The following is a 14,444-nucleotide window of genomic DNA, read 5'->3' on the forward strand; positions in this document are numbered from 1 at the left end:
CCTCTATTGACCTATAAAGAGTCTTGTTACATAAGATTAAAGCTGGAAACTGACACACATAAGCCCAAACACATTGTGTTATTGTGGACGTTGAAGTCACTGCATGTGTTTTTCATGAAGATTAAACTTTCCTGTGCTGTTGGTTCTTTGTTTAATTCTGTTGATTCTTACTTTTTTGTTCCTAAAGTTTAGTTTAAACTAAACCTAGTGTTCACATTTCCCCTGTCTCGTGTAGTCAATTAGGATCAGCTGTGTCTTTGCCATTCCATGTCTCCCCCTGTGTGTATTTATACTATGTGTCCTCGTGTGCTCCTCGCCGGTTCATCTGTGTTTTTTCCTGCATCATTCTGTGTCGTCTCCCTGCATCTCCATTTTAGGTTTCAGTTCTGTGTTGTGTTAGTTTTTTCCAGTTTAGGTTTCACCTCCTGCTGGCCTCCTTCGCCCGTTCCTAGATGCCCCTGGTCTCATATCGCACTGGACTTCATCACTGGTCTCCCACCATCCTCAGGTAACAGTTATTCTGACCATCATCGATCGGTTCTCCAAAGCTGTGCATTTCATTGCTCTGCCTAAGCTCCCATCAGCTCTGAACACCAGCCAGATTCTTACACAGCATGTGTTCACGTTCTGGGTTTGGAGAGAGTTTTGCAAGGAACTAGGGGCTCAAGTCAGCTTACCATCCGGTTTCCATCTCAAACTAATGGGCAAATGGAACAGGCAAGCCACCTTGGCTTTCATACCTTGGCTCAGGCGATTAGAGGATCATCAGGGGGTCCTTTTGTCCCTCTGTGGGGGGATACTCCCACTAGTTTTAAATCTGGGACTCCCCACCATTTGATCTTAGAACTGAAGAAGCTTCTCGGATGAGAGGTGATGAGAGGTGAAAAGTCTTGTTGAGACTAGTAGTTAAACATATGCCATTTTATGACCAGTAGTCAATGTAGTAAATTAGCTTAACAGCTGTAGGCCATATATTATCCTTTAGTTCTAATGGTGTGCTATGTATGTAGTTTAGTCTCTATTATACTCTTGAATAAAAGAAACATAATCATTTGTAGTTCATTAGACAAAGTGTGCATTACTCTGTATCCTTGATCAGCTGTGAATGTCTGACACTGTTTTCTTGAGATGTTTTATTGCTGAATCATGTGAAGAAGGCTGTAAGAGGGAGACTAGGTGTCTGGGCAGAAGAGATAAAACCACATTCCTTACCCCCCTTCCTGCTTCACACAGAAAGACAGGGAGGCAAGGTCAGGAGCCAGGCTCGCTAAGAATTAGAAAAACATGTGAAGATGCAGCTTTTATGACAAAGAGGGGGGCTGTGACTAGCTATAAAAGTCTGTGAAAGTTGCTACCATTTTGAGACATGCTGTCGAACCTCTGCAGGCATCTCTCCCGTCCGGACGTTGTAATGCTCTGACTGTTGAATTGTATGGAAATAAATGATTGTTGATTGAGCATTTATACACCGAGTATTGTCCTTCCTTCAGCCCAAAGATTCAAAGAATTGGGAGATTTCAACAGTCTTCAAGCAACTTAAACAAGTCCAGACGCTTTTCTTTGCAAGCTGATTTGACTACGATGACCTGGATGACTGAGAACCTTCACAGACATAATAAACACAAAGTTTTTGTTCTATAACATTTTTCTATCATTGCTTTATTATGGATTAGGTGCAAGAGTTGTTAAAATGTATAATTAAATAATAGATGGATTCAATAGCAAACTGTGCCTCGTTCTCAGATGGACAGCAAGTGGAATGTGATAGATGAGATGAGGAGATGGAAGGAAGAAGAGAGGCAAAGAGTGATTCACAGGCAGAGCTTAGTTTATTTCCCAGTTTTGTTGCCTTATGGTTCCAAGCGCCGTGACCAATCTTTGCGTTTTATTATTATCTCATAACACTTGTTTAATCAGCTACCCTCTCTCCTGTGGACTGTTTAATCTCTACAGTCTCAGATCAACACAGCCCTGCCCTCCAGCACTATCAGCAGCAAGAGCAGAAGCAACCCCCCAAACAGCAACATTGTACCCCATCAGGTAAAAAATGGGCTACGTTTGCTTTGCATTGTGCCCACCTGATGACAGTGATGTAGTGTGATGTGATTCCATATTAGATTCTTGATGAATGTGGGTTGTTGTTCTTCAGCCTGCTTCTATGTGCCCTTTTTAACTGTGAGCACCCGCCCCTTTAAACATCTCTGCACTGCCCTGACTAAATGTATATATAAACTGTCTCTATGGTTTACAGTCTGAGTCTGACAAGCTGTCAGCTGTTCATTTCTGCTATTTGAATTGTTAAAAGAAACAAACTATTCATTTAGCAGATTAACAAAAAGAATAGAGAGGCATCCAGTTATTGACATTTATATTATTTAGTTAAAGGTTTGAACAGAAAAACAATTAAACACAGAGCCTCTTCCTGCTTTCTGGAATGAATCGCAGCATGAAAACCCTTCCTCTTCTTCCTGCTCTCTAGCTCAGCACCTCCTGTCTGTCCATATCGTTCTGTGTTCCCTCCCCTTTAGATCTACATTATGAAGATGGGTGTAACCAACGTGTGTTAGAGCTGGCAGGCCCCATTCACAGCAGCAACACTTGTTGTTCAGATCAGGTCAGACCAGTTTCTATAATAAGGAAGTGAAACTTACACAATCACTGACACTGAGAGGAGAAATGGCGCAGAAAGGAGTTCAGCTGGACCGAGAAACCTTCTCTTGTTCGATCTGTTTGGATCTACTGAAGAATCCGGTGACTATTCCCTGTGGACACAGCTACTGCATGAAGTGTATTGAAAGCTTCTGGGATGAAGAGGAAAAGAAGAAAATCTACAGCTGCCCTCAGTGCAGACAGACTTTCACAGCGAGGCCTGTCCTGGTGAAAAGCACCATGTTAGCAGTTTTAGTGGAGGAGCTGAAGAAGACTGGACTCCAAGCTGCTCCTGCTGATCACTGCTATGATGGACCTGAAGATGTGGCCTGTGATGTCTGCACTGGAAGAAAAATGAAAGCCTTCAAGTCCTGTTTAGTCTGTCTGGCATCTTACTGTGAGAAACACCTTCAGACTCATTATGATTCACCTACATTCAAGAAACACAAGCTGGTGGAGCCCTCCAAGAAGCTCCAGGAGAAGATCTGCTCTCGTCATGATGAGGTGATGAAGATGTTCTGCCGTACTGATCAGCAGAGTATCTGTTATCTCTGCTCTGTGGATGAACATAAAGGCCACGACACAGTCTCAGCTGCAGCAGAAAGGACTGAGAGGCAGAGAGAGCTGGAGGTGAGTCGACAAAACATCCAGCAGAGAATCCAGGACAGAGAGAAAGATGTGAAGCTGCTTCAACAGGAGGTGGAGGCCATCAATCAGTCTGCTGATCAAACAGTGGAGCACAGTGAGAAGATCTTCACTGAGCTGATCCATCTCATCCAGAAAAGAAGCTCTGATGTGAAGCAGCAGATCAGATCCCAGCAGGAAACTGAAGTGAGTCGAGTCAAAGAGCTTGAGGAGAAGCTGGAGCAGGAGATCACTGAGCTGAAGAGGAAAGATGCTGAGCTGAAGCAGCTCTCACACACAGAGGATCACATCCAGTTTCTACACAACTACCCCTCACTGTCAGCACTCAGTGAGTCTACAGACTCATCCAGCATCAATATCCGTCCTCTGAGCTACTTTGAGGATGTGACAGCAGCTGTGTCAGAGGTCAGAGATAAACTACAGGACATTCTGAGAGAGGAATGGACAAACATCTCACTGACAGTCACTGAAGTGGATGTTTTACTGTCAGATCCACCAGAGCCAAAGACCAGAGCTGGATTCTTAAAATATTCATGTGAAATCACACTGGATCCAAACACAGCGTACAAACAGCTGTTATTATCAGAGGGGAACAGAAAAGCAACATTTATGAAACAACAACAGTCTTATTCTGATCATCCAGACAGATTCACTGGATGGTTGCAGGTCCTGAGTAGAGAGAGTCTGACTGGACGTTGTTACTGGGAGGTGGAGTGGAGAGGGGGAGGAGGTTATGTAGCAGTCGCATACAAGAATATCAGCAGAAAAGGAGGTGGTAATGAATGTTTATTTGGACGTAATGACAAATCTTGGTCATTAGATTGTAACAACAACAGTTTTACATTTTTGTACAACAACATTGAAACTCCTGTCTCAGGTCCTCGTTCCTCCAGAGTAGGAGTGTACCTGGATCACAGAGCAGGTATTTTGTCCTTCTACAGCGTCTCTGAAACCATGACTCTCCTCCACAGAGTCCAGACCACATTCACTCAGCCGCTCTATGCTGGACTGTTGGTTTACTATGATTATGGAGCCACTGCTGAGTTGATTAAAGTGAAATAGACTGAAGTCTTTCATATTGTTGTAAGTTTAAATCTGTATTTTAGTTCCCTTTTAGTTTCTCTCCATCATTATTGTGGTATTTATGTGCTGCACATAAATCAGATGTCAGTCAAACATTATGGGCAGTACCTCGACATCTTCAACATGTTGTCTTGATGTTTTTACGTTTTATAGGTGGAGCTCTTTCCTGTGTCTGTTCAGCCATGGAGACTATCAATGCTTATGGATATTTTTATTTGAAAAATTTCTCCACATGACAACATAAACTTCTCTATCTTCTAAATGTTTACTGAATATTTTTCTTAGGTATTTGTATGTTGTTGTTTCTCTTCACTGATCTTAACAGAGAAGTCTACAGACCTTCCTTTATCACACAGATTTTATTCTCATTTGTACATTTATAAAGAAAACAATTAATTACAGAGCAATAAGAAATTTTAAGAAAGTGCACTATATCATAATTTATAGTAAAGTGTATTAAAGCATCGTTAGTTAGTCACTTATTTAGTTTGGAGCTGTATCATCTGACACTGTAGAAACATTTCCTCCAGCTTCAGCACAGAATGTTAAAAACAGAACTATTAATGAGAACAAACAGTAGGAACACAGTATCAGCAAACATCATGGCTTAAAATGGAGAGTAAAAATCTAAAAAGAAATAAACAAATTAGTAAAAAGGATTTCCTGTTGACATGTTATTGGTCCTATCTTGTCTGCAGCACCTCCAGGATGCTTCTTATATGTTTCTGGTTATTTTTGCACCAATTTTAGTTTTTGTCAGTAGGAAGTTCAAGTTCAACTCAGTGTGTTTGTTTGTTTTTTTCAAACTGATGCCTGACCTTGAACACCAAACATCTGTCAATAAAGCAATGATATAAAATGCTTATATTAGTACTGAAAAACTGCATATCCACTTTACAAATATAAATAATGATATAAATCCACAGCTGAACTGGAGGAGCAGCTGATCTAGTTCACTCATGTGTTTCTGGACTAAGAGTTGGAGCAAATACCTTATGATTCAGTGATGTTTGTTTTTGTTAAATATTTTGTAGATCCAAGAGTGAGTTTGACTCATGATGATGATGTTCCGAATTAAACAAAGTTGGTCACAAATTCTTCAAAGCTGTTTATTAAGAATATATTCACTTGGACTCATGAGACAGGCTTGTGATCCAAGGGAGCCATCAACTGGACAATTACTGACATGACAACAAAAAAGCTAAGTACAGAGGGGGGAACAGAGGTGAAAATACTTGCTTTAAAGGATTGTAATGTTTCCTTTTAAAATAAGTCTCTAAGGTCAGACAAAGGGACAGAAACTCATAGCTTTCTACCAGCCCAATGACAAAACTATAAGTTGTTTTTTAACATCTACTTTTTCATCTATTTGGCAGTCACAGTGAAAAGTATAAACATTGGCACGCTTTGTCTTGTGATTCTGCTGTTCGTAAAAAATGACCATGCGCAAAGTACCAGACTTTAAGGCTTTGACTTGATGCCAATGGCCTGAGGAGGACAGTATTACCCTTGGACATGTGTAGTCTGCCGTCTACTCAATAGAAGAAGAAGAAGCGCGGAAATGGCACAACTGTCTTCAGTTTCTGGGAGAGTTTAACAATGAGAGACTGATGATGCAGAAGAAATCTCCGTGGTTAAAAACATTAAAAACAGTCGTCCAGGATGATGAGATCCGCCACTGGCTCAGACTGCTGTATATCAGCCGGAGACCCGAGATGAAGTCACGCAGCAGGTATGTAAAACTGTGATGTTCTCAATGAACTAACACAGGAACGATCTGAGCTCAGTCTGTAAGCTAACAGGCTAAAATCAGAGAGCAGCTAATCAAACAAGTGCGTCCGTTTTTTTTAAAGGTCAACTTTTAACAATAGACTTTCATGAGACACATCAAAACCAAACAGGGAGGGAAAGCTTCGGTTTTCTGCACTGTGCCACAGTTCGCTGTCTGCTTCGGTTCACGACGCCTCACTCCGGGGCTACAGACAGTTCTCTGCCGCCTGTGGTGCTCCTCACCTCCGTCTGCACCCACAGACTTCCCGAGGTGGAGGCAGGCCGGCAGGGACTTTGAGAGATGGGCTTTACTTTTAAAAATACCCCTTAATCAGGGTCTAACTCACTAAAAGATGGCCACATGTCTCTCTCCAACTTAATCTCTTTCTTTTAAGTAATTGTTTTTCATTGAAATGAAATTAATTGTTCAATAAAATGATTACATTTATAATTGAATTAAAGTTAAATGAATCAAGGTGATTTTGACTTTGCTAGTTAACAGGAAGAGAAACAAACTTACACAGGATAAAATGAAATTTGGAGCCAGCAGAAAAAGTCAGATCACAGACAAACAGAAACATTCCTCTTTGGCTAAAATAAAATGCAGATTATTGCTCATCTGCAGTTTTAATCATGGTGAATAATTTATGATTCAGCCAAGTAAGATTCTTCTGTGTGGAGGTTTTTCCCCTGTCAAAAGGCATTGACCATTACCTTCATCTAAACATGGAATTTAAGTCATGTAGTTGCCGTTGTTTGTTTTTAAAGAGGTCATAATATTTTTGTGATGGTAGAAATTTATCTTCAAAGTAATAGTTATAAAGTGAATTAATAAGACTTTCCAACAAAGAGAGGGAGTCACATGGTGCTTCTGAAACATTTGTACAAACCTCTCTCACATATGTGAGCAACATGCTCACAGTGTACAGCCCTGCTGACTGAGGCTGCACCTTTACCTGTCTAATCTTTTTCTTTTTACTTTGTTCCTCAAGTCCCACATCAACATGAAGTGTAAGGAGGAGGAAGATCTGGCTGGCCAGCAGGTCTGGAAGCAGGAGAGGAACTTCAATCTGGACCAGGAGGACACAGATCCCCCACAGATCAAAGAGGAACAGGAGGAACTCTGCATCAGTCAAGAGGGAGAACAGCTTGTAGTGAAACACGAGGATGAAGGCATCGTCGTCTGGAGCGGGGAAGAGCGGCTCAGACAGCTGCATAACATCTGGAAACCTGAGAAAGATTTACAGACCAGCGGTAAAACTGTAATCGCTTTTCTGAAGTGTTAACATTAATATTAAACCTACAGTTTGTATCAGTCAGATCTATTTAATGTGTATTCGTGAAAACATGACAGGGAGTTTTAAATGGACTGGTTCTTATATAGCGCTTTTCTACTCAATCTTGAGCACTCAAAGCGCTTTACAAAACTTGTGCATTCACCCACTCACTCCCATTCGCACAAGCACATTTTTCTTAGTGCTTTCTACCAACATTCAGACACACATTCCACAGATCAAAGAGCAACTTGAGGCAACTTGGAGTTAGTATCTTGCCCAAGGATATTTGAAATGCAGACTAGGTGAAGCCGGGAATCGAACCGATCAGTAGATGATCTGCTCTACCGCCTGAGCTACAGCCACCCCCAATAGTGAAGATTATTTTGAAAAATATCAAGATGTAGATCAGTTTCGAGATCAACTCCAAAATAGATCATCAGTCAGTCAGTAATAAGTGAGTTCTTTTTTGTTTGAAAGGTTTTTTTTACTCTTAATGTTGCTGAGCAACATGCCCTCATTACAGACTTTAACTAAAACTTTATCTTCTCAGAAGTGTTTTTCTATAATTACATTTTTTTTATTGTTCGTTTAGAAGCAATAGTGGAGAGACCGGCTGACTGCTGCAGAAGAAATCTGCTCTGAGGTTAACAGAACGTCTGATCGTCCAGTATGAGATCAACCTTCAGCAGAGACTGCTGGATATCAGCCGGAAACCCGAGATAAAGTTACGCATAACAGGTAAAACTGCGATGGTCTCAGTGGACTAACACAAGAATACAACTCATGTAGGACCTGATCAGAGCTCAGCTTGTAGGCTAACATACTGAAATCAGGGAGCGGCTAATCACACAAGTGCGTCTCTTTTTTACGGTGAACTTTTAGCATTAAACAAACCTTGAGACCGAGAGAAAGTGCCTTTATAGAAGATTTATTTAGAAGATTAAGATAAAGGAGGCAGGGAGGGAAAGCTTCTGTTTTCTGCACTGTGCCACAGTTCGCTGTCTGCTTCGGCTCTCTGACCCTCACTCCGGGGCTACAGACAGTTCTCTGCCGCCTGTGGTGCTCCTCACCTCCGTCTGCACCCACAGACTTCCCGAGGTGGAGGCAGGCCGGCAGGGACTTTGAGAGATGGGCTTTACTTTCAAAAATACCCCTTAATCAGGGTCTAACCCTACAAGACCATCGTGCCTCCCCCACCATCCTCACCTCATGTTAAAATGTATATTTTTCAACTGAATTATATTTGGGTTCAAGAAAATGATGAAGTTTTTAAAATAACTTTGTAATGTTCTAATAAACAGTCTTAACTCGAACTAAATCAGCTCAAATCTCACAGATGTCAGTGTTATTCACAAAGCATGGAAACATAGTTGTTAGTTTTGAATGCAGCCACAGCAGGCAAACTATGGCTGCATGCTCCAAAGAACAGGAGCACAGTAACTGAACACACTCTTAGCACACTTACATCTGATTTTGGGAACAGTTAACAGATCTGAACCTGATGACCTGAGAGGTTTAACTGGGTCAAAGGTCGAGAGCCAATTGAGAACTGTCCAGTTAAACCAACTAAATGATGAAACCTTTGATTTAAAATGTCATGATCAACAGTATCAAAGGCAGCAATGAGATCAAATAGAACTAAGACTGAAACTCTGAGTCCCTAATAATCTTCAGATCACTGATGACTTTAGTTGGGTTGATTCTGTGCAATGACTGGCTGTGAAACCTGACTGGTACTTATCTGCTATGGCACTGTGAGATTTTCAGTTTAATCTACAACAATGACAAACATTTACTTGCAGCGTGAAGCTGGCAGCAGCTACCTGAATGATTTGTACTCTGAACTTTCCTAATAAGAGTATCAGAGCTCGAGAGTAACTTACACTTTCATTTTTCACATTTGTACAGTTTAAATTTCACTCACATATGAGGACATGCTCAGAGTGGACTATATTTGCTCAGATGTGTTTTCCTGTCATCACATTATTAACCTTTTTCCTCAGTGACCCTTTGTTCCTCAAGATCTCCCCCTAACATGAAGTGTGAGGAAGAGGAGTGCCTGTATGACCAGCAGGTCTCCAACCAGGAGAGGAACTCCAGTCTGGACCAGGAGGGCCCAGATCCTCCACAGATCAAAGAGGAAGAGGAGGAACTCTGCATCAGTGATGACGTAGAAAAGATTGTACTCAAACAGGAGGATGAAGGCCTCATCTGGACTGAAGAAGAGCAGCTCAGACAGCTGGATAACATCTGGAAACCTGAAATGAACTTACACAGCAGGGGTATGTAAAACCGTAATGGTCTTACCTAAAAATTAATATGACTTTAATTCATTCAATAAAGATATTTTGGAAACACATCAGAGTTCTTCAAGGCCAGTGTTTAAATAAACTCAGCTGATTGTTAGTCGAGGTTTTCTGAGAGCTTCGCTGCTTTTTATCCCCATATTTTAATCCTACTTTTAAATTTCCCCTTCTGTCTGATGTTTGTCTTATCATTTACATAAACATCTTTCCAACAGTAATTGGTGGACAAACTGTGATTGGTGCATAGAAATTTACTAACGTGTTAGAAGTGAGTGCATGAAATCTTATTTTAACAGTTTCCAGGTCTGGGTAAATGATATGATGATATTTCGGATGATATTTTGATTAAACTCTGTTGTAGAGTTGGAAATGGACAGCTGTAGACACCACTGCCGAGTAGTCATTCTTGTTATACTTCTATATTTATCTAAGACAAGTAATTTTGTCCATTTGTCACCTCAGCTTTCCCACAACAGCATGAATGTGAGGAGGAACTGGTTTTTGGGGACCAGGAGAGAAACTTCAGCCTCGACCAGGAGGATCCGGAGCTTCCACAGATAAAAGAGGAAGAGGAGGAACCTTGCACCAGTCAGGACGTAGATCAGCTTGTAGTGAAGCAGGAGACTGAAGGCATTATTATCTTCATGGTGGCTCCTACTTATGAGGAAAGTGAGCCAGAGCTGGACAGTGAACATCTCCTTTCTTCCAGCTCTCCTGAACCAGAGAGCAGAGATCAGCAAGACAACTTTCCTGTGTCAGAGAGTCAGCGTAAAACTGACACAAGTAAAAAGTTTGTGAAATGTGAGATTTGTGGAAAAACCTTTGAGTACAGATCCAAACTAACGAGACATATGAGGGTTCACACAGGTGAGAAGCCACATTCTTGCAGCACCTGCGGAAAAAGATTCAGCCTGATGATAAACTTGAAAACTCACATGAGAATCCACACAGGTGAGAAGCTTCATTCAGAGGATACAGTTACAAAGACACATGAGGATTCACACTAGTTAAAAGTGGGAGAACTGTCAGATGAAGCAGTCCACTGAGAAGCCAGATCAGAGCAGATCAGATGACCTCCTTCCTTAAAAAACTCTGTATTGTTTATTGTATGTAGGGGTGGGAGATATAGCCTCAAAATAATATTTCAAGAAACTTACATTTAAAAAAAAATAATGTACATTTTATCAGCTCGGCAGGCAGCAGCATTTATATGTGTAAGTAAATGATGGATTTTCCATCTTTCTCTTCCAGTGAGCTGCTGTCACTGATGACAGCTTAGCTAATTCAAAGTGTGAAAATGTGGCCACCTCAAGGTGCTTGATATTGTAAGGTAAAGACCCAACAATAATACAATGAAAACAGAGAAAACCCAAACAGTCATATGACCCCCTATTAGCAAGCGTTTTGGCGACAGTGGGAAGGAAAAACTCCTTTTTAACAGGAAGAAACCTCCAGCAGAACCAGGCTCAGGGAGGGACCCCCATCTGCAACAAGGAAAGTTTTAAGTCTAATCTTAAAAGCTGAAGGCTCTGCCTCCCATTCTACCTTTAAATACTCTATGAACAACATTATAGTGCAATGTTAGTGACACGGCATACATGAAATATGAGCACATAAGTATCCTCAGGGGTGTTTTTCCTGGAAGTTTTAAGAAAAGTGTATTACAAGTGCTTACACTCTAGCTTAATATCCAAAATAACCTTGTAATGCGGAGCCTGCACAATTCTGTCATATAAGGAAAAGAAATTCTACCTGGTTTGTTTCATCTTGGGTCGAGCTTTTTAACCTCCTGCTTTTCCACCGTGTAGCACATCAGTAATTTCCATCCACTGACTGCTCTTGCTGTTATATGAAATGTAACTCGCGAGTGCTCCAGTGATGCATGGTTGAATCATTTGTTTACCTTTGGGTCGCACATCACTGCTGCTAGTATCTCCTGCTCACGTGCCTTCACAGCCCGGTTGTACTCAAGTGTGTTTTTGCTTAAAGTGTTGTAACAGGTTTGCTTTTTTCACTTTCAGTGGGAAAAGTTTTCTTGCATATTTTGCGAACATTCAGCTACCAAACTGTGACTGGAGCCCGACATATGGCTCTGGCTGTGAGACATGACTGGGGTTGACTCATTGGGGTGAATGCAAACACATGATGTTCCTCTAAACACACTTTTTTGTAAACATTTATACCAGTATTATTGCAGATCATATGATATGTCACAGCCCTAATTCTGTTTGTTGCATATTCCATTAAAACCTGTAATGAAGATGAAACACGTATTTACATTCATTTGATGTGATATTTGTATCGTGTTGAGCTGTGGAGGTGACAAAAAAGTTGCTGAGATGTTTTATTTTTTTGTTTAGTGGAGAGGTTTTACTCCACAGAGTCAAAGCTGGAAAGAAACACACATGAGACCAAACATTTTGTGATTTAATCTTGATTTTCATGAAGACTGAATTTCAGCATGTGCTCATCCTGTTGATTCGTATGTTGGTGTTGGTTATGTGTCTTAAAAGTGAAATAAAGATTTCTTTAAAACTTCTTGTGGCTATTTTTTTAAGGCACAATCTTTACAACATGAAACAACGTCTGTGAAGCACATTTTGTACAGTGGGCAGGGAGACTTGCCCATCACTGTGGTGGTGGGGTGGATGAGATTTGCCTGCGGTCCCTTAAGGCTCTGTATGTTGAGGGTCTGTATGGACGTTGAGGTCAGTGCCTTCAGACCGGCCAACTATGGTGGTAATCATGGTCCCCTGTTTTATGAAGGGAGTGTAGAGGGTATGTTTGCACTTCAGGCCTCCCTAGGAAGGTCTATATCTGTAGTCACTTTCACTGTTTTCTTATTGCTGTTTCAAATTGTTGTTTCTGTTTGTAGCCTTTTTATTGAAGGATTTTGGTTTATATTATTAATATGTGCATTTGTTGTTATTAATAATATTTGCTTCACTCTCCATTTGATGTGTTTTTGGTATGTTTTACTTTTAATTGTTCTATGATTATGTTTATGTGTGGTTTATAATTATATTTAAGTTCTGGGTTTTTTTATGAATAAAAGTGACTTAACTTGTCAGAGATATGAGACTTTGGGCATTTCCCCTTCTGTCTTATTCTCAGTGTCTTGTCTCCATGTTTATTTACCTCTGTGTTGCTATCTTTGTGTCTCTGTCTCTTTCTCTTCCCCTGTTCAGTGGGATTTAAGACTTCCAACAAATAATTTCAAAGGGTCAATTAAATTTTAATAAAACCATTTTACTCAACACTGCACTCGAATTTTAGCATTTTTTTTTACTCAGTCATAAAAAGATTCATCTTAAAATATGTTTTAGATACATTTTTATTACTTTTTTCTTTCTTTCTTTCTTTTCTTGTTGTTGTCCCGTTTCGTTTTTTAGCCATCAGAATTATTGTCTGAAGGCCAAAAAAGATGCCCAACTAACTTAATTTACCAAATGGACCATCACGGCCTTGCCATATTGGTCCATTTGATCAACCTTTGTTATTATTTATTTTAATTTATTTTCAGTTGTTACAGATAGGACAGACATGACTGGGGGAAAGAAAGAAAGAAAGAAAAGGGGAAGAGGGACAGTGAGAAAGGGCACTTAAAAAATATCTCCCAGGTCACCTGTTGAGAGAAGAAAATAAGAGAAAACAAGCAAAAAAGAGAGCAACATAATAACACAACACCATTGCAATAATCTAGCTAAGTGTAAATAACAGTAAATATTAAATACTGAATGTGATTGTGCAGCACGCAAGATTGACATCGCATAATGTGGTTTGAGGTAGCAGCCAAGAAAGGTGTAGCTTGTGTGTGTGAACACCTGTGTGGATGAGTGCTCGTCTATTCAAAAGGCTTCTCCATGTAACGATCTGCTGGTGTGGGGAGCCACAGCCCCGTCCCCCAGGGCATGAAGCAGGCATGGAGGAGATCCAGGCCCCAGACATCCAGAGGCCCCCAGAGTGCGAGCACCCAAAGAGGACCACCGGAGGGGCAACCGTGCCACCTTCCTGGGAAGAGCTGAGGAGAACCCCAGATGAGGGGTCACCCAACAGCCACAGAGCAGAAGCCAGAGGGGGCTGCAGTGACGTACACGCGGGCTCTGCAGGCAGTCAGCTGTGCCAGAGTGAATCGAGCCCCCGCAAGGGGCCCGACCGAGCCACAGGCACCAGGCCCCACCAAGCAGCCGTACCGGGGAGTGAGCTGGTACAGACCTGAGCGTCCAGCCCTGGACACCAAGAACGCACCGATGTCTGAGGGCATCAGCCACCAGCAGGGAGTGTGGTGAGGGGAAATAAGCCTCCATACCTTGGAGGGCCTGAGATGTTCCAAGGGGGTGGAGTGTAAGACCCGAGCTGACATATAGACACAGACGAATAGGCGCACACAGACCTAAACATGCATTCCCACCCTCATGCACACATATACAAATACTCGGCGCTCATCCAACCTGGATACAGACACAAAGAGTATTTTAAACTATTCTGTAAATTCTTGGAAAGTGGTCTTTTTTGGGGGGGACCTCTGCTACTACCAGAGGTTGTCTGCACCACACCAGGGCCTGTGCTGCTAGCATAAACCAACTGAGCCTCAACCAGGGCCTGTGCTGTTTTCTGAGGCCATCTCACTGCACCGGGGCCTGTGCTGCCAGCTGGATCCATCGGCACCATCCCAGGACCTGTGCTGCTGGCTGAGGCCATCTGCACCGCACCA

At 41.6% G+C, this 14,444-nt stretch overlaps 2 protein-coding genes across 2 annotated transcripts; both read left to right on the forward strand.

The window, feature by feature from the left end:
* Positions 1–2,652: 2,652 nt before the first annotated feature.
* On the forward strand, positions 2,653–5,033 carry LOC146552979 (tripartite motif-containing protein 16-like). The gene has a single exon (XM_085255524.1). The coding sequence runs from the start codon at positions 2,677–2,679 to the stop codon at positions 4,354–4,356; it is 1,680 nt and encodes a 559-aa protein (XP_085111650.1). The 5' UTR covers positions 2,653–2,676; the 3' UTR covers positions 4,357–5,033.
* Positions 5,034–8,020: 2,987 nt separating this feature from the next.
* LOC146552980 (uncharacterized) lies at positions 8,021–12,683 on the forward strand. The gene is made up of 3 exons (XM_085255555.1): positions 8,021–8,162; positions 9,428–9,706; positions 10,193–12,683. Exons 2-3 carry the CDS (start codon positions 9,460–9,462, stop codon positions 10,735–10,737), a joined length of 792 nt encoding a protein of 263 aa, XP_085111681.1. The 5' UTR covers positions 8,021–8,162; positions 9,428–9,459; the 3' UTR covers positions 10,738–12,683.
* The last annotated feature ends 1,761 nt before the right edge of the window (positions 12,684–14,444 follow it).

This window comes from Mchenga conophoros, linkage group LG18, assembly GCF_057382185.1.
Source record: "Mchenga conophoros isolate Kocher_MC1m ecotype Shallow Benthic linkage group LG18, M_conophoros_male_GT1.1, whole genome shotgun sequence".
NCBI lineage: Eukaryota > Metazoa > Chordata > Actinopteri > Cichliformes > Cichlidae > Mchenga > Mchenga conophoros.

What these genes read in the sequence shown, in the direction of transcription:
- LOC146552979 (XM_085255524.1), top strand. Translation starts at nt 2,677, where the DNA reads ATGGCGCAGAAAGGAGTTCAGCTGGACCGAGAAACCTTCTCTTGTTCG.
- LOC146552980 (XM_085255555.1), top strand. Translation starts at nt 9,460, where the DNA reads ATGAAGTGTGAGGAAGAGGAGTGCCTGTATGACCAGCAGGTCTCCAAC. An exon ending in AATGAACTTACACAGCAGGG is followed by an intron (nt 9,707 to 10,192) that starts GTATGTAAAACC and finishes TTGTCACCTCAG; the next exon opens with CTTTCCCACAACAGCATGAA.